General features: G+C 44.7%; 1 protein-coding gene across 2 annotated transcripts in view; it reads left to right on the top strand.

The window, feature by feature from the left end:
* The first annotated feature begins 2,472 nt into the window (after positions 1 to 2,472).
* LOC115048686 (glutamate receptor 2-like) overlaps positions 2,473 to 23,401 on the top strand; it is a 28,128-nt gene continuing 7,199 nt past the window's right edge. The window contains exons 1-17 of one of the 2 annotated variants that reach the window (XM_029510797.1): positions 2,473 to 2,572; positions 8,884 to 9,024; positions 9,854 to 10,093; positions 10,979 to 11,100; positions 11,482 to 11,556; positions 11,832 to 11,885; positions 14,453 to 14,611; positions 14,717 to 14,884; positions 14,990 to 15,094; positions 15,185 to 15,292; positions 15,402 to 15,465; positions 15,657 to 15,799; positions 16,204 to 16,419; positions 16,628 to 16,782; positions 18,999 to 19,197; positions 19,557 to 19,804; positions 22,932 to 23,046. In XM_029510797.1, coding sequence (XP_029366657.1) covers positions 2,503 to 2,572; positions 8,884 to 9,024; positions 9,854 to 10,093; positions 10,979 to 11,100; positions 11,482 to 11,556; positions 11,832 to 11,885; positions 14,453 to 14,611; positions 14,717 to 14,884; positions 14,990 to 15,094; positions 15,185 to 15,292; positions 15,402 to 15,465; positions 15,657 to 15,799; positions 16,204 to 16,419; positions 16,628 to 16,782; positions 18,999 to 19,197; positions 19,557 to 19,804; positions 22,932 to 23,046 — 2,382 coding nt within the window. In that variant the 5' untranslated portion in view covers positions 2,473 to 2,502. Of the gene's footprint in view, positions 2,573 to 8,883; positions 9,025 to 9,853; positions 10,094 to 10,978; positions 11,101 to 11,481; positions 11,557 to 11,831; positions 11,886 to 14,452; positions 14,612 to 14,716; positions 14,885 to 14,989; positions 15,095 to 15,184; positions 15,293 to 15,401; positions 15,466 to 15,656; positions 15,800 to 16,203; positions 16,420 to 16,627; positions 16,783 to 18,998; positions 19,198 to 19,556; positions 19,805 to 22,931; positions 23,047 to 23,401 lie in introns of those variants that run through there. The other variant, XM_029511627.1, reaches the window with a different exon arrangement.

Raw genomic sequence — 23,401 nt, 5'->3', positions numbered from 1 at the left:
TGATGAAACTTACCGCAACATTCAGGCAAGACTGCATGTGTGTCTCTGAAACGTGAGATCGAGCTTCATGAAACTGAACCTTTGTGGCCCTTCGCTGTAGAACTACTATGCCTGCTTTCTTTGAGACTAAGACCGCTGCTAACACTTCATGTTAAAGTGAACAATGACAAACTCCCCATTATTCTGCCAGATAATATCGAGATATTTCAAATTGTCCCTCATCCCATGAAAACCAGGACTCGTGATCACAGAGCATCTTCAGGCTAAAGTCAATCCAAACATTACTTCACAGTGACCGGAGCTGATCAAAAGGCTGCAGCCACCTCACGATGCTGCTCAGCTGTTCTTAAACAACTGTTCTACTTAACAAACAGAAAGTGATCCATGGCTCCATGTTACAGAAGAACTCATGTTTCCCAGAGCCATGTAAACAGCAAGGTCCAGATCTAGACCTTGCTGTATAGTGAATCTTATTGTGTTATTGTGTTATTGTGCGAGCTCATCCGTTTGAGGACTAACTTGGTAACTTGGTAACTTGGTAACTTGGTCTCAGCAGCTCTGTGAGCACGGGCCCTGCTCTCAAAGTCCACAACAGCTTACAAACTGAATAACATCGTGCAGAACAGTGTTATCCACAGGCTGGTCCTCTGGCCCAGGATAAATCCCCAATCGGATACATTCAGTTGTGGTCAGAAGAGAAAATCCATAATAAATTCAATTCTTGTTGAAATTAAAATTCATTGAAGATGTATTATCATTCCTCTCTGGAAAAAGAACAGTTCAATGAAATAATTAATATTAATATGCCACTCATTCCTGTGATGACTGTAAACTTCTGACCACAACTGTATCTAGCTGCTGCTTCGACTTCTGGAATAATTCTGCCTCGCATGCAGGAAATCCTCCACTTTCCAGTCAACACCTGCACAAATAAAGGCCAGACTTGAAACGAGGACCCAGAATCACTCAGTCCATCGTGCAGCAGTTCTTTCATTCTTGTGGTCTCAGCTGTGACACACGGCAGAGACAGCTGTGTGCCACCACAGCTGGACTATGGGTTCTTCACTTCACTAACCATGAAGTGTTACAGGTATTAGGCAGCTCAGCCAATACCCACAATGCTTTGACCTCTCCAGAGTGATGTAATCTGTCCCCTCGCCACCCAGACCGCTATGGTCCAAAAAGATACTCAGACTGAATATGAACCCTTTTTAGGAAAGGTCAATAAAAGTCTCTTTTCCTGAATACAGCCCTGTCTGTTTTTGTGTATGTGTGTGTGTCTGTGTGCGCATGCGCATTTTTATGTGTTTTGCAAGGGAGGGACTCAAGGATCTCCTTCACTTCCATCCTGTCAGGGACCAAGCAGGAAGGCAAAAGGTTTAAAAAGGAAAAGCTACATTTCATTTAATAAAGTCAAAACAGTTCGCAACAAATGACACCTTAAACAGATGTAACTCAAAAAAAAAAAAAAAAAAGTTAGGAAATAGGGCCCAAACTAGAGAGGTCAACTAAGGAACACACACTTCTGTGGAGGGACCCATCAGCCAGAGGAGCTCAAAACACAAAACAAGGTAAGCTTTGTTACAAATCAAGTGACAATGTGGCAGAATATTGACTAAACTGTTTGCACCCAACCTAGAAACAAACTGACCCAGATATAAATCTGTAAAAGTGTAAAATATGATTAAATAAATATGAAGCACACCAACTCCGTCTTCGACCTTCAAACATACTCTGCCTGCTTTATTCCTGGCAGGACACTGGTCTGTTTAGTAAATGGTAATTAAATACTAAATATTAATTGAAGCAGTGTAAATCCCCAGGTTTTTTTTTTTTACAGTGACCTGTGTATTTGAGCTCTGAGGTGCTTTGAGGTGATTTTCTGTTATATGACAGAAACAGAATTAAATACTCAGCTGGTCTAAAAGCAGCTTTAGAGTAGTTCATGTGAACAGCCATGAAGGGGGACGAGGGTCAGGAAGCAAGAGTGGTTTTAGAAAGGAGACTATGTTCTGGGCCAGAGATGTGAAATGCCCACACAGGCTGGGTGTGACCTGGTTCGGACTCTGATCCTGACCCACAGAAAACCAGGACCCGGAGATTTTTTTTTATTTCTTTATTTTTTTTAGCATGCGTCATCGTATCTTATTTCTCTTCCATGTATGAATCATGTGAGCGCGCAGCAGAGCCCAGATTTCGCGCTGAGAGCGTGGACGGTTGCGTGATCTCGGCTCGGCAGATTCCGGACCGAACCACCTGGCTCCCGCAGCAGCTGCGTCCCGCCCTCGGCTGATCTCGGGTCCTCTCGTGCCTCCTCGGCGCGTGCCCCCGCCCAGCAGCAGCCGAGGTGGCACGCGCATTTCTGGAGAGAGGAGAAGGGCATCCGCAGAGCCGGAGACGCTTCAGCGCGAGCCTGGACTCACGCCATGAGCTCGCGCCGTGTGATGGAGGCGATGTTCCTGTAGGTTGCCGTGGCGTCGCGCGAGGAGCCTCCACGCCATCATGAAGCTGCTGCTTGTCGTCACCCTGCTGTGGCGCGAGGCGTTGTGCGGATCCCCGAGCGTCCAGATCGGTAGGACCCTCATTCATGTCTCGGCGCCGCTGTCGTCCCCGTGCGTCCGTGTGTGAACGGTTGTGTCTCCGCTCCCAGCCCGGGCCTGCGGTGAGGAGGCCTCCTGCCCGGTTGTGTCAACATCCTCATCCTTCATATGTGTGGTTGTGCTCGCGGGCGCGTGCGTCTCACAAGCGGCGCAGTGGTGCGCGCGCCCGCGTGCCACCGTTGAAGGTGTTGCTGAGCTGGAGCAGGTGAATCGGGAGCATTAACGTGAAGCGCTTCAGAGTTGGACCTGCAGGTCCGTGTAGAAGGACCCTGCAGGTCTGGACCAGCTGCATCCTCACCCTCCTCATCTCCATCATCATGATCCTCATCTTCTTCATCCTAAAACATGGACAGGCTATAATTAGACGAGGCCTCGGCTCCATTTCGTGTGGTTAGAACTAAACCCAGTTTCATGTGGGAGTGATTTTTGTGGAAATGATTTTCTTGTTTCTTGTTGATCTGAATCATTTCACCGGCAGACCTTTACATTCCTGTGGCGCTACAGAGGAGCCTTCGTCATCACCATCGTCTTCATTTTATCAGAGGAAATCCGTCGTGAATCCTCACACCATCAACAGAGCCACAGTGGGTTTGTGGTAGCACGTGGTTCAGGTCTCTGTGAATCTGGTCTCCACTGGTCATGTGACACGGACCGCCCTAACACTGCTAGCAGCTAAATGATAATCAGGCTCTTTATGATGACAACATTGTGCTGATGCTAATCAGGTGCAGTTCCTACTTAGCTCAGCTCAGGGCCTAAGCATGCTAACGTTATCTAGTACAGTAGCTGAGGAAGTGTGGAAGTGTGCCCATCACCACAGTTGTGTGGCTCTTGTCAATGTGTGGGTTTCTGTTGGTTCTGGATAGGTGAGTAGAGCCAGAGTTTGAGAACATGTTGACCGGGAAACTACCTGGCAGTGTTTCCCAACGGTTTCTCTGAGGGTTCCAGGGAATGTTGCGAGAACTTTTGGATTGTCACTTTTTATACTGGGGATAAAATTTGTTGTGACACAAACAAGCCTTATAGTAGACACACAACAAAAACAACAACAGACTGATGTAGACTTATGGATTGATGAGTTGATGGACTGGTGGACTGATGGATTGGCTGTGGATGGGTAGGTGATGGATAAGTCGCACTTCCTGTCTCTAAGTTGTTGTATTTGTTGTGGCTGTAGAGCTTATTGGTTTTCATTTTGGCACTGTGTCATCAGGTTGTTGCCAACACACTGACACAGATGCCAACAAGACCTGATGAAAAAAACAAAAGGAGTAAAAAGGTTTTGATGTCACGCAGACTCTGCCTCAAGTATTTATCATACACATTCAAACAGGAAGTCGTTAGCAGCCACTTCCTGTCCACATAAAAATTAAAACTAATTGTCTCCTGTATCATCTCATTCAGTTATGTTGCATCGATCAGCATTAGCTAATATCTCTGTTTTTGTATTTTACAGATTCTGTTTTCTCATGTGACACCTTAGAGACAGGAAATGGGGCCTGTTCATCACCCACCCATTCACAGTCAATCCATTAGTCCACACCAGTCCACCACCAGTCCATCAGTCCACAAGAGTCCATTAGTTCACCACCAGTCCATCAGCCCACCAACCCATTAACCACCATCAGTCCATCACCAGACCGCCACCAGACTACCAGCTCATCAGTCCACAATCAGTCCATTAGCCCACCATCATTTCATCAGTAAAGCACCAGTCAGTTAGTCCACTGTTGGTCCACCAATCCACCGTGAGTCCACCACCAGTCCATCAGTCCCTAACTCCAACAGTCCACAGTGCTTCCTCTAGGATTTTTTTCAGATGTGGGGGGCAGGCTCTCTGGGGGGCCACGGCAGCGTAAACAAATGACACTTTAATGCAGATTTAACTTTTACAACCTATTTATTGGCTAGCCAATTGAAAATGGCTTTTCCCTTACAACCACTACAACCTATACATCACAGCCAAACACAATGTCAAATGAAGACTGAATGTAAAAAGTAAATAAAATAATAAATAAAACTTATAGAAGCGCTAAGGCTCTGTTGTAGGGATGTTCTCCCAGAGGTGGCCCGTTGATGCATAGCAGCTTAAATGCTGCAAGGTGATGCCCAATTCATTTGAAAATGCAGTCAGCAATATATCACAATGTGTAGACATTACCTTAATGCTATCAGTTAGTTTACCTATGTTAGCATCTGTTGGCACTGGGCCCAATTAAGCTACCGGTGTGTTACGTAATGTTAGCTGGCCGTCATCACCAGGCTGTGGCATTAGTGTATTTGCGACTTAAAAGTTAATAATAATAATAATTTTAAAAAATAAAGTGGCGGAGGAAATACAGGTCCATCAGTGCGTCACCAGTCCACCATCAGTATTACTACCCCTGGTAACTAAAATATTTGGATCACTTTGACTGGAGCTTTGCTGCTTTACTTACTCAATCCTGCATTTTTCGGATCGCAAAGTAAGGCGAAGTTGGTCTGAGTTTATCGTGTTGACAGAATAAAGACTGAGACACAGTTTGACTCAGATGATTCTTAATATGAGGAGACTAGCTGACATTTTTAAAAAGGGAAAACACAGAAATAAAAAAAAACAAAACAAAACTGAATGCCAATGTCAATGAGTTAATGGAGTCAAATAGAATCTACTGAATCTAATTGTATAATTTGATATATTTGTATGCATACAAATACAAATATGCATGTATGTAGGGTGTTATCCTGGTCAAGTCCAGTAAATATAACCCCCCACACAAAAATGTCCGTAAGTGCAGGCATTGCTCCATCACAGTCCATCACTCATGAAAAGAATCAGATAAGGAACCACGTGATGCCCTGATTGAATGAACCATTATCACCAGCGCGCTTTTTTATGCTGGCAGAAGCTCAGTGAGCTTGCTTGGACTTGCAGTTACAGAAGCTATTGCCTTAATGCGAGCACCGGCCCTCCTGCTTTGGGCCAAACATGGAACGTGGGGACTTCTGACCTCATTCTGCCAGATTCACCACTTGGAGTGCAGCTGAGGCCAAGGTTCTTTGGAGGATGGGGGTTGGATCGGAGGAACCAGACTCAGACCCTGAATGACTCTTACTCGTACTCATACTTGGTGTAAAGCAGCACTTGAACATTTATTGACATTTGAAACATCCAAGTGCTAACCTAGCAGGGTAGGCTATGAAAATGATCTTTACTTCCAGGTAAGGCTATGGAAACACAGCAAAACTAACACTCTAGGCCTTAAGCAGACGCCAGATGAATGGGCTTGGCCATATCTGCAATATGCCAACATATCTGCTATGTTGGAAGTGGCAAATCTGCCAATACAAATCCTCCTATCTGCCAAATGCACTCTTTTTTCATAGATAGACTGGATATGAGCAGTATTCTTGTTCTCATCATCCATAGTGAAATCCACCAATTAGAGAGGTTTCACGTTTTGGCCATTGATATGTGTTTCCTGAATAAAAAGTAAATTTACATTAACCAATTTTGATGAATTGTTTTTATGTTATGTACAAACAGGTACAATGCACAAAAATGTATTTGATATTTTTACATCTTAATGGTCTTGAGATGATATTGAAGTCAGGCCAAAAATATACATTTCAAAATGGCCGACTTCTTGTTTGAGTGAGGGTACTTGACTCCTTTTTGTGTAGCTTGTCATGATACATGTGTGCCAATTTTCTTTCATGAGTTTTCTTGATTTTCAAGGTGGCGCCACTGAGCCATTTTTTTTTTTTTTTTTTAACAGAGCCTCAACATGCTGAGTTTTGGGGTATTTTAAATTCCCTAAAAAAGGTAGTCGAAACGGCAGAAGGATAATAATGCCAAGGGAACCAATAGAGCTCTTGCACTGTTGAGTGCTAATTATTTTATTGATCTTAACATTAGATATAAACTTCCATATTCATCTGGATCTTTATCTGCCTTTTCTCTAATGTCTGACATCACCATGTCGTGTTCAAGGCTTAGAATCCACAGAACTCATCCACCTTTTATTCATTCCTTCATTCATTCATCCATCTTCTACCGCTTACCCAACTCTGGGTCGCGGGGGGGTCACACTGGGTGAGGGCGGGGTCACCCTGGACAGGTTTCCAGTCCATCACAGGGCCAACACACAGAGACACACAGAGACCAACAACCACTCACGCTCACACTCAGACCTACAGACAATTGTTTGGATGGTGGGAGGAAACCCACGCAGGCACGGGGAGAACATGCAAATATGTATTGTTGTCTGTTGTTGTTTGTAGCTGAAATAATTAAAACGGTGTTGTCCTCTGGCTCTCTCTTGCTTGTCTTTGCTGCTGGAATATTTTCATTACCAAGGTGCGATGAACTGTGGGATTTGTTGGGCAGCGAATCATCCAGTCTTGGTTTCCCAGGAAAAGGAGAACATATGAAGGAGCCTCTGAACTGGAACAGTGAAACGCAGCCTCTGAAGGATGAGACCCTGAACTGGGACACAACTCATTACTGATTATCTCAGGGGGTGTGGCCTGTTGCCGTGGTGACAAACAGGACTGAAACTTTCAAAATAAAAAATGATTCAGGAAATAAATGATTGTGTCATTAAATTAATCAAGTACAATTTAAATGTCTGGTTGTAATGATTTTATTCATATTTTAATACGTAAGAATAATTTACAAACTGTTATTTACCCCTTGTATTTTAATTTCCAATGTATTGATTTATGCCAAAAAAAAAGGTGGATTAAATGAAAGCATTTTTGATATGTTCATTCTTCCTCTCTGGACTCTAGTTAGGGTTTTCTGCCTTATTTTGAAATTACTTTCCTAGTATGCCAGTTGAGGGCTTGACTTTGACTTTTCTTTGTGTAATTTCATTAGTCGCCTCCTAAGTTGCCAGAGGGTTTTGCAGGCTCCAGGTGTTTACTGTCGTACGCTGACCCTCCTGTGTTCTGGCAGTTTATTTAGCTGTGTTAGTCTGGCTGTGATCGTGGAGGACCTCATCCACATCTCACGGGAAGTTACTCCCTCTCTTCCATTAGCTGGTCTCTAGAGCTTTTATTCCTCCTGATGGTTCTTTCTGTTTTCGCTCCTTAAACTGGAGAATCAGTTCCTTCTCACAGCCCTAATTTGCCGTACGTGACATTGAGATCAGTGGATAAACTGATGAATAAGGTTAGTTCAGATGTTGATCAATCTAACTCTTTGGAGCTTTGCTGCTTCTGTTTGTTCATCCATGAATTCTCATCGTCCAGAGTTGATAGTGAGGTCTGGAGTCACGTCTCTATTTGCTCCTGTTGGGTTAGGGTTAGGGGTTTTGATCTCAGAGTGAGGAGAAGTTGGTCTGAGTTTATCCTGTTTACAGGATGAAGACAAAGAGACATGGACAATAAGATATTTTTAGCAGGAGATCTTGGAGCTGATTTTTCATCACTACTGCTTCAGAGGATGGGCAGAACCCTTGATCAGATAAAGACTGGAACTTCAAATCAGCTCCAGCTCCAGGTGTTCTGCTTCTCTTATTCTGGTTTACAGTGTTTTTATCTGCAAAATCAGGAAATATTAATTGCGTGTTTAGTTTATTTCTTATTTTCTGAGCTACTCTGCCCTATTACAGTGACCAGTCTTTCCTGAGTCACAGATAGAATCAGCTGATACCAAATATGTGGAGATTTGCAGTCATTTTTAAAAAGGTAAAATACAAAGAAATGAAAAAAAAAAGAAAACATTGAATGTCAGTTTCAATTTGTTAATTAAATCTGGAAGAAAAATCTAAAACAAATCAGAAAATTGTTTCTGTGAAATAAAGGAAAGAAATAAATGTTAACGTCTTTTAGGCTATTAACATCTGTCGCTGCTTCAAAATATAAGCCTCGCAGTGGTTCACCACAGACTTTGGCCCCAGTCATGTGACATCACAGTATTGTGTTAACACTGTATCTGTCTAAAGTGTTCAGAGTGAAGAGTTTAGTCCCAGTCCATGTCCCATCCTCCAGAAGCTGCACCTGAGAGACAGAGTGTCCCAGCTCAGAAGCTCGTAGGCTGTTTCTTTATTTACCATGAAGGAACCACCTGTGGGAGCCTACACGGTCCTACTTATCCCATGATTCATTGCTCCAGTAATAAGCCAATCTGCCGTCAAACACACAGATGGAGAGTCTGAGGAGCACACTGTAAAAACCAAGGAGCCGGTCAGCATGTTCAAGTTCATGACATGATGATGATGATGATGATGGTTCATGTAAATTTACCCCCCCCCATCTCTCTCTCTTCTTGCCTTGCCTATACCCCCACCCACTGCAGGAGGCTTGTTTCCAAGGGGGGCAGATCAGGAGTACAGTGCGTTCAGAGTTGGTATGGTCCAGTTTGGAATGGCCGACTTCAGACTGACCCCCCACATTGACAACCTGGAGGTGGCCAACAGCTTCGCCGTCACTAACTGCTGTGAGTCTGAGCCTGATGGTTCCAGGTTTAGAAACACTCCAGGTCCAGGTTAAGACGTAATCCAGTCCAATCTCTATATTGAAGTGTGATGTTATGGCAGGCTGAGGTTTAGTGTACTGGATTGGTGTAGAGGTCTTTTTTTTCCTGTAGCTGCTGCAGGTCTGATGACATGGAGCTGATGACCTTGCTGACTCACTCAGACCTTTAGCAGACCACTTTCTCTCTCCCCAGGAAAACCAGATCCTAAAATTAGTAGAACTACTAAAATTTGTTTAGTAAGGATCTGGATCAGACTCAGCGAAGCATTCTGATCCCAGTTCTACTTCCCCAAGGACAGATCTTAGACCCATGTGGATCAGGTCCTGGATCCACATGGACTCCACAGAAACTGGACTGTTTATTTCTAGAAAAGAAGAATGAGGTCAATGAAGTAGGACGACTAAATATAACAGAGCCTCCCTCAGCGTACAGGAAATGATGTGACATTAACATATAACGAGGAACTCGCCTGTCATAGCAGCCTGAGACATCACACTTATGTCACTATTTACATGATCAGAAACTGCTCGGTGGTCGGTGTGGTCCATCACACCAAGGGAGAGGAAACAGTGGGGCCAAAACGTCCTTTGCACTGGGTGGGTGATAAGGGGTCAGAGGTCAGAGGTGGGCTGTACTGTCACAGAACAGGTGTGATGCTGCTGCTGCTGCCGGTATCAGGTAACACTCAGAGGCCAGACCTGGTAGTGTGGGGTCACGTGTTGCTGTGTTGTCCTTTATCACCTTACCTGAGGCCAATTTCATTCTGTCTCTCTATTTCTCTCTCTCCAAGTTTGTTCCCAGTTCTCTCGAGGTGTGTACGCCATCTTTGGCTTCTACGACAAGAAGTCTGTGAACACCATCACCTCCTTCTGTGAGACGCTGCATGTCTCCTTCATCACACCATCTTTCCCGGCAGAAGGCATGAATCAGTTTGTTCTCCAGATGAGGCCAGACATCAAAGGCCCCCTGGTGTCATTAGTGGAGTACTACAAGTGGGAGAAGTTTGCGTACCTGTACGACAGTGACAGAGGTAATGACACTAGATCTCAGGTGTGTTGAATAGTCACTGATATCCCACATTTAATGTCAGGGGCCTTTACCTCGATTTGATTGGATGACTATGGCCGAGGAGAGCAGCTCAACAACCACCGAAAAGGCTGGCGGTTTGGTGGTCCATGAAACCTTCAGTCTGCCCCCCTCATTTTAAACCAAAGCCAAATTAATAACTGAATCAGTGACATCATGAGAAACAGTGGAAACAGCAAAACAAATAAGCAGAAACTGTAAAAGTAAAATGTAAAATGTAATAGCAGTAGCAATTAAAGTTAAAAAATATATGTATATAGAACAAAAACAATGGTAAAATAATGAAAACAGTAACCTGCCTGAATCAGTGAGCTTGATGAAACCTTGTGTCCCAGCTGTCTCCAGAGACCAGCAGAAATCACCATTCCTCCAGATGATGGAGCTAATATCTGCTGCTTAGAGCTGCTTGGAGCTGCTATTGGTTCTGATGAAACTACCATGACCCAATCAGACAGAAACGTTTTGCCTTTACCTTTTAGCCTAAATTTCTACTGTTTTAGTCTTAAACTGGTTTTTACTTCTACTCATTTAGCACTGAACTTGTCTCTTCTTCACATGTTTCAATTAAAATGCATTTCTTCCTACTGCTTTAGTTTAAACTTGCCCAGTCTTCTTGTTTTAGTTTAAACTTCTCTTTGTCTTCTAGTGTTGTAAATCTGTGTTTTAGTTCTAAAATCAGAAAAAAGCTTTCTTTGTTCTTCAATCCATTGAGGAAAATGAGAAAAAGAAATCTGGAAACAGAATGTGTTCAAGGACAAAGTGTGTGTGTGTGTGTGTGTTTATGTGTCTGTCTGTCTGTTTGTGCATCCGTGTGTCTGTGTGTGTGTAGGTCTGTCCACTCTGCAGGTCATCCTGGACACTGCAGCAGAGAAGAAGTGGGTGGTCACAGCCATAAATGTAGGAAATTTGAAGGATGAGAGGAAGGACGAGGCGTATCGCTCCTTGTTCCAGGTATGAGCTCTGGGTCCTGGTTCAGGTGCCGGTCCTAGTTGAGGATACTGTGACATCACATTACACTTGACGTTTGATATAATGTGGCCAGGCTCAGGTTTTGAGGCACTCCAGGTTCAGTGCAGAAACTGGTCGTTGGGTTTCCCTGGAGGAGAAGTGCAGTTTGTTGTTGACGATGACCTGCTCTGCTCTGCTCTGAGTGTGCTAGAAAATACACGAATGAAGCAGATAAATAATGATGAAATGTGGGGCTTGTCTCGGAATATCTTGTAGATGGTTATACATAATTTCTTGACTGGCACATGATAAAAAATATTATGGGATCTCTCGCTGTCTCTCTCCCTCTCTCTTTTTCCCGTTAACATCTGACCTTTCTTTCAGGACTTGGAGATCCGTAAGGAGCGACGCATCATTCTGGACTGCGAACAAGACAAAGTGAAAGACATCATGGAGCAGGTGGATTCTCTTCTATGACATTCATCCATCACCATGATAGAAAGACCCTCCACCTCTCGTGGTGGGGATTCAGATTCTGCCACTCACTGTGACTCTGACGACACTGTGATTCCAGAAAATCTTTGACTATGACAACTCTGTGACTCTGAGGACTGATTCCGGCCCAAGAGTAACCCAGGCCCCAGTCCAGTCCTCAGATTCACCTCAGACCTTTGGAGTGAGACATCAGTTTGTTGTTGTTTTAGTGTTACTCACCCCTCATTCCCTGTCTCTAGGTGATAACCATAGGCAGACATGTGAAGGGATACCACTACATCATCGCCAACCTGGTGAGTCAAACTCTCTGGCTCTGCCTCGAGAAACACTGTATATCTGTGGCTGAAAAATGATGGAGGGTTTAAGGGCATGTCACTAAATCAGGTGTCAGGTGACAGTCGTTGATCAGTCAGACAGTAGTCACTAGGTCAATGATATCAGTTCAGCAGCTGTTTAACAGTTAGCACATTTGTTAGCAACACTGACTGTTTTCTCCCGCAGCAGTAAGAAGAGAAGGTCAAATTCTCTCTCTCTTTTTTTTTTTTTTGTCTGTATTTGTCCTCATATATTATCACCACAGGGTGTCAACATCGTATGAGATTGATGCAGTTATAGTCCTGCAGCTAAATATTTAATTATTTCAGTGTGCATGTGTGTTACCATCAGCAGCCCTCCCTGAAAGTTAGTTTGTGATCTTTAATGAGTGAAGTGACCTTCGTGTGGCAGGGAGGGCAGTGCTACACCTCAGTGAATATAAGGGGGAATAAAGGACAGAGAAGATGCCGAAGGATGGATGGGGGAAGGGAAGCAGGTGGTGCTGGTAGGAACTGATGGGGTGAAGGGTGCTGAGCTTTTCCTGTCACCTCACTCAGGATTAAGAAAGTCCACGGGGTTTCTGTGGAGATCTGTGGAAAGTCCAGGTAGGTGAAGGCGTCCCAAAAGAGGAGCCGAGTCACAGATAGGGTACATAGTGATGGAATGAAAGAGCAGCGCAGCCCATTTTAGGCCGGATTCATCAATTCTTCATGATGTGACCAAACATGAGCTGGCAAGTGGGCACTCCCTAAATGAGTCTGACCATCACCAAACCAGAGTCTGGTCAGGGGCCCAGTTAACTAGGATTGTTTTCCTGGCGATGGCTAGAGCTGCAAGAACAGAATGGGAAAGATGGGTAAGTTGGTTGTTGTTAGGTCACCAATTGGGCAAAAGTTAGGGATTAATGGGATTCTGCAGTCCAAAGTGGAGGAGAGTTTCTGTGTTACAGCTGACCAGAAGTGCTGCACAGGAGAACAGAGCCAGAGAGCGTGGAAATAGGAGTCTGATGTGCTCTGGGTGCATTGTGTGCATATATCAGAGTGAGAGAAACCCTTTCTATATATCTTGCATTGAGTTGTGTGTGATCTGTGAAGCACCTTGTACTGGATAAGCTGTAAGTTGTAGTTTTTTGCCATTTTAAATGTGTTTTGGCAGATCTGTGTCAGCAGACAGGGACAGACCTGTTTCCCATTTCGATATCGGTAGATGCATAGAATGGGTGCTTGAGAGTAACTTATATATTTTAGAGAGGTTTTTCTTCTTTTTCTGAGAAAGCTTTGTGATGTTTATGACAAATTCTGGGGCCAGCGCGGTACTCTGGAGAGTTGCAATTTTCTTCTTGATTGTCTTCATCACCGAAAGGTATTGGAGAAAGTTTCCATTTCTTATTCCAAAAGTCTCAAATCAATCTTCTGTGTTTCAGAAGTAGCTTTTCCTGAAAGAGGTCACGGAGGTGGGTGATTCCTTTCTGCTCTCAAGTGCTGAGATGGAGAGGGACTTTGTTAGTTACAAAGTCTGGGTTGTGCCAGATCGGGGAGAACACACAGGGTTCCAGTTGGGAACCTGTGTTCTCTAGAGCTTTCCACCAAGCTGAGAGGGCTGAGGCAATCTTTGTGTTTTTGAAGCAGTTGTGACACTGGGGGGTCATGGTAATGAAGGGGAGGTCAGAAATACTGATGTTGTTACAGTCTACTTGTTCAAGTTCGAGCCAGGAGTTGTCATCTGCTTTTGGATTTATCCATTTAGTGATATATTGCAGCTGATTTGCCAAGTAGCAATTTATGAAATTTGGTGCCTCCATCCTCCTTCACACTATTTATCATGGAGAATAAATAGTTGATTTGTGGTAAAATTTTCATTTTAACTGTAGTTAAATGCTCCATAAGAGACATAGGAAGATTGTTTCAGCACCCCAGGTCACCACAGATTTTCTCCAGGAGTGGATCAAAGATAAAGTGGACTAGCTCTGATAGTTTAGGTGAGATAAATATACCCAGTATTCAATGCTGCCTGTGGAGAAGGAAATTTGGAGATTTTGGTCTGCAGGATCTCAGGCATTCTCTTTTATTGGTAATATAGTTGATTTGGACCAAGTAACTCTAGGCTAACTTTGATATGCTTGATCTCCTGGTGTAATAAGCTGAGCAGATCCAGTTTCTTATTGATGGATTCGAGTAGAGAGACCTCAGTGGTAATGAGATCCTATGTGTCTGTGTATCTTCTTTCTGTTGGCCCGGGTTGTCTGCGGGAAGCTCCATGACGCAACGCTGGTAGTAAGTGTCGATGAAGCTTTCCAGGTCCTCCACTCTGGTGATGTTTTTCAATATTAAATGAAATTTTAAATTCTAGTTTCTGTGTAATCCGGGGAATCAGATGATATAATCAAAATAAGGGACTAGATATTATTTATCTGATCTGATCTAGCAGTGCTATGATGCCATGTAATGATTCAAATCTCACTCACAAATCTCACAGCATCTCGCAAAACTTCTCTCTCCTAAAGGTCAAATTCATCTCATGAGTTCTTGCGTTATTGTTGTCACAGGGGTTCGTAGATGGTGACCTCTCTAAGATCCAGTATGGAGGAGCGAATGTGTCCGGCTTTCAGATCGTGGACTTTGATGATCCTGTAGTTGCAAAGTTTGACCAGCGCTGGGAGGCTCTGGAGGAGAAAGAGTATCCTGGAGCCGACACACGGATCAGAGTAAGACCTGGATCCTTCAGTGTTAGCGTTTTTTTTTAAGTTAAACTGGTCAGCCCCCCTCAGAGCTGAACCAGATCCTGAGGTGATGACGTTTCTGTGTTTTAGTATACCTCCGCCCTCACCTATGACGCCGTCCACGTGATGACCGAGGCCTTCCGATTCCTTCACAAGCAGCGGATAGATATGAGTCGCCGTGGCAACAATGGGGACTGTCTGGCCAATCCAGCAGTGCCGTGGGCACAGGGGGTGGAGATTGAACGTGCTCTCAAACAGGTAATCACTGATTAGACCCCACCGTCACAAAGAAGTCACAAATCTGAGCTTGTAACACGTGTGAAAATTGCATGTGTGTGTGTGTGTGTGTGTGTGTGTGCGTAGGTGCGTGTTGATGGTCTTACTGGGAACATTCAGTTTGACCAGTATGGAAAGAGAGTAAACTACTCTGTCACCGTCATGGAACTGAAGAACAGCGGACCGATGAAGGTAACCATCAGTTCACTAACATCAGTACGCCGACTGTGTGCATGAAAATAACCTCTGTGTGTGTGTGTTTATGTGCGTGCGTGTTCATAGATTGGTTACTGGAATGAGGTGGATAAGATGGTGGTAACGAAGTCAGACCTGTACCCTAATGACACCATGGGCATGGAAAACAAGACGGTCATCGTTACAACTATACTGGTAATAAAGACACAACTGACTGTCTCAATGACAACGAGAATTTTGATTCGCCCTCTTACATTCGGAGATGATTGCCACCACCAATATCATCTGTTGTGTGTGTGTATAGGAGGCTCCTTATGTGATGCTGAAGAAAAATGCTGAGCTGTTTCAAGACAATGACCGTTATGAAGGTATGTCTACTGTAGTGTGCGTGTGTGAGTGTGTGCTAGTGTGTAAACTAAATCCTGCATTTCCTCTACAGACCACTAGAATCCAGCAGAAAGTCATCCCCATAGACACCCATGTTAAAATGTCCAACAGCAGTTTGTCTCTTTGTTTTGGTATTTGTGTGCATGTGCGTGGTTGTGTTTGTGGATGCTAGGTTACTGCGTTGACCTGGCTGCAGAGATTGCAAAACACTGTGGCATACGCTACCAGCTAAGGATTGTGGGAGATGGCAAATACGGAGCCAGAGACGCAGAGACAAAGATCTGGAATGGTATGGTCGGAGAGCTGGTTTACGGGGTAAGACTTCAAACCTAAGCCACATCCTGATGATAAAACTGGGCTGAATTTGGACTGAGTCTTGGTCTGGAATGCATGTGGAGCTGGCACTGGGTCTGGGTTTAGTTTTGGCTGGTTTATAGGCCATTTGGGTTGGTTGGTCCTGTGATTAGATTAGAGGCTGAAAATGTGTTCTGTTTTTCTGGAAACAAAGATCCAGCATATTCAATGATCCTTTGCGCATCTGCGATGAAAATAATAGTCTCTTCGATCAGTGCATCTTACTGAGTGAAGTTAAGGCGATGAAGCAGACCCAGGGTTTCTCCTCCTGACGTGGACCCAGCCTCTCATGGACTAAAGTTGTTGCCTAGACCTGGTCTTGGAGGAACCCTTGTCCCACGCTCTGCCTCCATCTGTCTCTGCAGAAAGCTGACATAGCAGTTGCCCCCCTGACCATCACTCTGGTCCGGGAGGAAGTGATTGATTTCTCCAAACCCTTCATGTCCCTGGGAATCTCCATCATGATCAAAAAGCCACAGAAGTCCAAACCCGGAGTCTTCTCCTTCCTGGACCCGTTGGCTTACGAGATTTGGATGTGCATCGTCTTTGCCTACATAGGAGTCAGTGTCGTCCTTTTCCTGGTGAGTGGGTGAGACTGTTGATGCTAAGGTTAGCCTTGTAACATGAGCTAAACTAACAAAAAGCTGCTTTAATGCTTTAATGCCAACCGTTGGTTTGATTTTAGGCTCAGGACTGGACTGAATTCACAGCTGAGTCACTTTATCACAACATGAAGAAAACAATCTGCACCCAACACATCTGACTGATTACACTGATTTCATCCTGTAGGTGTCCAGATTCAGCCCCTATGAGTGGACTTTGGAAGAGCCAGAGGACGGAGCGTTGCCCCTGACTACAGAGTCCACCAATGAGTTTGGGATCTTTAACTCACTCTGGTTCTCTCTGGGCGCGTTCATGAGACAAGGCTGTGACATCTCACCAAGGTTGGTATGACAAGCGTCTCATAAAGCTGATCTGGTCTTCACAGCTGCTGTGACTGCAGGTGAGACTGTAGATTCAGGTCATGGTGTGCTAGACTGCACCTTCAGTGAACCTGAGGTTGAACCTCATCATGCTCCCGGAGAGATCTGGTCCTACAGACCTGCTTAAGCGGAGTCCTCTGCAACTCCGCTGGATTTACATCTGAGTTCATGCAGAGACCCCTCTCTGTATGAGCGAGGGAGAAAGAACGAGAGGAGGAAGAAAGAAAACAATAAAAGTACGAACAAAACATACAGCAGGAGAATTAATGATAGCACTAAACGCGCATTGCACAATATCATCAGTAAGTTAAAATACCTAAGAAGGAGCTATTTAGTGATTAATAATGACAGTAAAAACTAAGATGAATAATTATCACGTGCAGGATGAGGGAGAGGCAGCACAGCCACATAGTGGTTAGCGCTGTTGCCCCTCAATAAGAAGGTTGCGGGTTTGGTTCCCGGCCTGGGCCCTTTCTGTGCTGAGTTTGCATGTTCTCCCCGTGCCTGCCTGGGTTTCCTCCAGTTCGGACATCATTTTCAGGTTGATTGGTGACTCTGCGTTGGACAGAAGACCTGTCCAGGGTGTACCCCGTCCTCGCCCAATATGAGCTGGGATTGCCTCCATCACAGATAAGGGGTAGAAGACGAATGAATGAATGAATGATGAGGGAAAGGGAAAAAGAGTACAGGAAGGAAAACCACAAACTAAACAAAGTTACTGTCGAGACATGGAGTGACATGGGGGCGAGAGAGTCCGAGAAAGTGGTTGGATCCATAGAAATGCTGCCTGATAGACTTGAGGAGCCATAAGTAAACTTACATCCAGAGAGTGAAGTCACCTACTGGGACAATAAGGAACTGTGAGCTATATGAGATTGGCATTGCAGAGACCTTTTTTATAGATTTGTAAGATTTCGTTCCAGGCCAGCTGAGATTCTTCTGCATTGCTAAACTTCCACTTCCTTTCCAATTACCATGACGTCTGCTACACCAAGGTGCCAGCCTCCTCTGTTTCATTACTTTCTTTTTCAGGGGGGAAAATTATCAACATTTGAACACAGTCAGTTGTGCCAGTTTAGCAAATGATGTCTGAATATTGTCCCTAAATTTGGCCAAAGCATTTTCAGATTGACATCTGTTATAGCTAGATTTATTCACAGATGCTTGTCAGGCAATTATTGTACTCAAATGTTATTAGGTAATGGTTGGAAAGAAGATGATTGTGAGGAAATATTATTAATTGGTCAATTTCAGTGTTGCATGTTAAGAAAAGCTGAAGGGTGTGATTGAAACAGTGAGTAGGTTCAATCACAAGCTGGGAAAAGCCAATTGAGTCTAATAAGTTATTAATTCAGAACTAAGGCTGTATGAATACTGATCCATATGAATATTGATCTATATGAATAGTGAAACAGCTGAGTGCAAACTCAGTTCAGATAAAAACTCAGAGAACTCTGACAGAAACTCTGAATAAGGACCAGGAAGACAATATACTGTAACAGAACTGGTTTTTCAATTTTCCAGCTTGAATGGGAGAGACTGAGAATAAGAAGAGTTTGGTCTCAGATTGATTAAAAAGCTGTAGTGAAATATCACAGCCACCCCTCCTCCTTGACCTGTGGTACAAGGAATGTGAATGTTAACATGAGTGGGGGGTGTAGATTCGTTTATACTAACACATTCGTCCTGCTGCAGCCAGGTTTCAGTGATCAGATCATTAACAGGGATTTGGATGATACTGACCTAATATTCAATACTCCACATTTAATTTTTGTAATATTTTAATTTCAATTAAGTTTTTGGTTTTAACCCTTCTTCTATTTACTTTTGGTTGAATAGGATGGACAAAGTTTCTATCTCAATCAATCAATCAGACTTTATTTGTATAGCACTTTTCAAGCGAGCGGCAGCTCAAGGTGCTTCACAAGATAAAAACAAGAAACAAAGGATCCATAGGATCCATCCAATGTCATCTCTCCTAACATTGCTAACTACTGTGCCACAGTGCCAGCTAACTTCAATTCATTGTTATAAAAAAAAGAAAAAAATTTCAGCAGCGTCTGAACTGTCCAGTGACACAACCACAGGATGCTCTCGCAAAGGTCAGAGGTCATCAGTGAATCTGCTAGACTCTGTAATAAGCAGTATTGTGTGTGTGTGTGTGTGTGTGTGTGCAGGTCTCTGTCAGGCCGGATTGTGGGGGGGGTTTGGTGGTTCTTCACCCTGATCATTATCTCCTCATACACGGCCAATCTGGCTGCCTTCCTAACGGTGGAGAGGATGGTCTCCCCCATTGAGAGTGCTGAAGACCTGGCCAAGCAGACAGAGATTGCATACGGGACCCTGGACTCCGGATCCACCAAGGAGTTCTTCCGGGTAAGGACCAGTTCAGAGTACATCATGGAAATAATGAGGGAGATCAGAGTAGTGGTCATGAGGCCACTTTCCAGGCACACACATACACACACACACACACACACACCCCATATCTTAAATTTAATCCTCAATAAACAGCAAATAGCTGAGCTGTATAAATACAGTTCATGCATGGCCCCCACCTTCAAAAGGACATGACACTGGGAATTCCAGACATGCTGTGTGTTGATGTTGATACTGTGTCTCCTGCCACTTCCATCCAGCCTGTTGAGCTGAACTTGCAGGGAAAGTCTCTGTTTGTTGGAAGATGAGCTGAGAAATCTTTAAGCTCTGTCTGACCTGCGCCTCTCTGTTCTCAGCGCTCTAAAATCGCACTGTTTGACAAGATGTGGCAGTACATGAAATCAGCAGAGCCCTCCGTCTTTGTCAAGAAGACATCAGAGGGCGTCCTGCGCGTCAGAAAGTCCAAAGGGAAGTACGCCTACCTGCTGGAGTCCACCATGAATGAGTACATTGAGCAGAGAAAGCCCTGCGACACCATGAAAGTGGGCGGGAACCTGGACTCCAAGGGCTATGGCATCGCCACGCCCAAAGGATCCCCATTAAGGTGGGTGGATCAGTATAACAATGCTAGCCAACCTGCACTGCCATGTACCATTCACACTACTAACCTGCTGCCTAGAGAACTGCCCTCACTTCCACGGCCCCTCCCTCCACACACACCACCCAATCAGTGGGCACACCAGTTGGGCGCCAGTTCCTGTTTCTGGCTGTCATCAACCGGTGTGTGAGCGGCGGCTGTGCCCTGCTCAGTAAAGTGTCCCCATGGGGATTATTGTAGTTTGGCCCCGGGCCCCAGGGCTCGCTGGCTGTCGCAGTCTGTGAGTGTGCTGAATGGAACATGGTGGCTTACTCGTTGTTATAATAATCCACCTACCCTGATGATGTCATCATTGTGGTTTGTATTCTCTCCATGGTGACCACCCCTGACCCATGGCTAGTGGTGGTTGCCGTGACAACTGGGGGAGGGACAGTGTGTGTGTGTGTGTGTGTGTGTTTAGGTGGTTCAGATTGGTTCTTTGTGGTCCTGTATGATTTTGATTTATTCTCTGGGCTCCTGTGTGGTTCTGGTTAGTTGTGTGGTCGTGATTGGTTCTGCGTGCTCCTGTGTGGTTATGATTCATTTTGTGTGGTTGTGATTGGTTCTGTGTGGTCCTGTGTGGTTCTGATTGCCCATTAACTTCCTTTTGAATGTTTCTAAAAATGGCACTGTTTTTGTCAAAGTTAAAGCTCCGTGATGTGATGAAAGAAAACCAACAAAGGCCAAAAGTCACCCCCAGTCCAGTCCAAGTCTGAGCTCTGCAGACCAGAGCCCCGGTGGGAGGAGTAAAGTGGGATGGGTCCTACGGATTGTTTTTTAGTCATCAGGACTTCCTCTTAGATCAGCCACTTCCACAGGGGTTAGTTTTCAGGGTTACCTTCATCATCAATGTCCACAATCACTTCATGGAGCTTTAAGTCTGATCTGGAACCTGCTGAGTGGCGACATGGTAGAATCAGAGGCATATTCAGTTTCTGAGGATGATTCTTCATCTGATGATAAATCCTGGTTCAATAATTTACAAAGCTCTCACAAACCTACCTCCCACCACCACCATGTCTCTGCTCCTGCCATGACTTGACCTCAGAGTGTTTTGATGATGATTCATATTATAATGTACATGTTGTGTTCAAATTCTCCTGTTCACACAAGTTTCATATTCCAATATTTCAGTGACAACACCATAATATATCAATGAGCCATGAAATAGTTGTCCAGGTGTATGCCGCTTCCCACCCCATACCAGTTGGAGTTGGCTCCGACCCCCTTTCCTCATGACCCGCTGAGGATTAGTGTTTTAGCCAATTATGGGTGAAAACAAAACATTGATTATTGATCTTACTCAGTATTATTAGTAGAATCTGTGCTGAGGTGACACGATGGCATAGACGTTAGCGTCCATTCATCTGAGGATAATAGGTGACGTCCCTCATACCATCAGCAACTAGTTGACCTGTCATTATCTGTTGACTTCCTAGCTGTTGATCCTGCTGGATCCCGACTCTTGGTTGAGATGCTGATGATAACATGGCCCGCTAAAAGAAACTACTGGGCTGGTTGCACGGAGCTCAGTCAGACTGACTCTTAGCTCTGCTCCTGAGAGTATCACCAGAATAGACCAGTAATTCAGAAATGAGGTTGCATTCACCGTCATGAAGTCAAGAGAGCAAAACTTTTTTTTTCTGAGCTCACTGTGGCACGCAAGTGACTTTAACAAAGCCAAATCAAACCAGATGTGGAGCAGACTGAGGCCTTCTACCTGAACACACAGATATGGCCTTTGTGATACAGGCTGATGGCTTGTGGTCTCCCTCTGTGGGGATCAGAAGGTAAGAAGCTAAAGATGCTACCCTGCAATATCTGAACTGTACATTTGTATATTTTGGTTATATTGTGTATTTGCCTCTTGGGCTCCTGGGGCCACCACAGAGAGCTACCTGAGTCTGTGGTGGGGGTGGGACCTTCACCATAATGGCTTTGCAGTGACACTGCCCAGGTCTCTACACCTGTGATGTCATTTTATAGGAGGAAGGTCCTCTCCTGCTCCAGATACTGTGACAACTGAGACAGGTCTCATTATGCCTTTGACTGGTCTTCTTCAAATTAAGATTAAATGAATGAAACAAGGGAATGTATTTATCTTTGGCCACAGGGGACAGGTTCCCTGCTGCTAGCTTAACCACATCCAGCGACACTTCGGTTAACATGTGCACCAAGAAACACCAGTCAGTGGCTAACTTTCTGCAACCAGCCCCTGGTCAGAGCCCTCCCCTTAGTGGTGCCTTTCTTACTTTGAGATGACCTTTGACCTTCTCCCTTTGAATCTGCACCTTGACATCATTTCTGCCCAGCAGCCACAGTTAACAACCGCTGGTCTCAGAGGTTCTGTTCGGCCATCAGCTCTACAAGTTATAGTCACATCGATGTCAGGACGGGCCTGATTCACCTCATCAGAGTTTAACATCAGGTGACCAAGATCATCCCTTTCATTGTGACCAAAAGGGTCGTTGGGGTCTATGGTCTGATGACATCACTCTGACCATGTTCAGCTGTCAGCAGGTTGTCAAACCCCCATATCCATAAACTATAGCACTGACATCATGTTTCGACACTGAAACAAAATATTACTGCTACGCATCTTTTTTGCAAAACTAACCACAGTGACTAACTCCAATACCAAAGTATGGTAAACTAACCACTTTAGCAAACTGCAGTACCAAACTAACAACTGTAACTAACCCCATTAAATAAACAACTATAACCACTGTAACTAACTAACCAAAGTAATTAGCTTGTCATCTGTGAGATGCTTCCTGTTTGATCACATGACCACTTGTTAACCCTCTCATGTGAGCAGGGCAGCCGGGTGTGTCCATGTAGGGCTGATGGCTGACAGGAAGCAGACCAAAGGTTGACTTATATTTTTGAGCCAAGAATCGGACCACAACAGGAGCTGGTGTGGAGGCTCATTCACAGGCTAGCTCCTCAAACGCGCTAATGCTAATCCTACTGTAGCCGTGTGTAGCTGCTAGGAGGAGGGAGCGCTGCCGCTGTGTTGTTGATGCTGCTAACATGCCCCCAGCAGGAAGACGACATGACGCCTGACCTGCTAACAGCCACTGTGTTCATGTAGAAATGCGGTGAACCTGGCGGTGTTAAAGTTGAACGAGCAGGGACTGCTGGACAAACTGAAAAACAAGTGGTGGTATGACAAGGGAGAATGCGGCAGCGGAGGAGGGGAGAGCAAGGTTAATACACGCACACACACACACACACCTGTACACAACACACACAAAGGTGACTGTGGGTTGTCGTGTGTAATAACAGTGTAAAGAAGCAGCACAGAGACAACGATGCAGCTGTGTCACCCTCGCCAAGCTAAAGCATGGATATGAATGATGGACGCAGGCAGTGACACCAGCAGCTGTGTCACTGATCACCTGCACCAGCAGAGTAGTCTGTGCTGCTTCTTTCACTCATGTTGCATCCTGTTTGGTTGAGGTCAGGGTCAGGGTCAGGGCAGGCTTCAGGGACATGTCCAAAAGTGTGTCCAGGGGCAGGTGACCTCACACCAGATGGTAGCAACAGTTGATGAAGAATGTG

Source organism: Echeneis naucrates, chromosome 1 (assembly GCF_900963305.1).
Source record: "Echeneis naucrates chromosome 1, fEcheNa1.1, whole genome shotgun sequence".
Taxonomy (NCBI): Eukaryota; Metazoa; Chordata; class Actinopteri; order Carangiformes; family Echeneidae; genus Echeneis; species Echeneis naucrates.
This window is presented reverse-complemented; position numbering and strand designations above follow the sequence as displayed.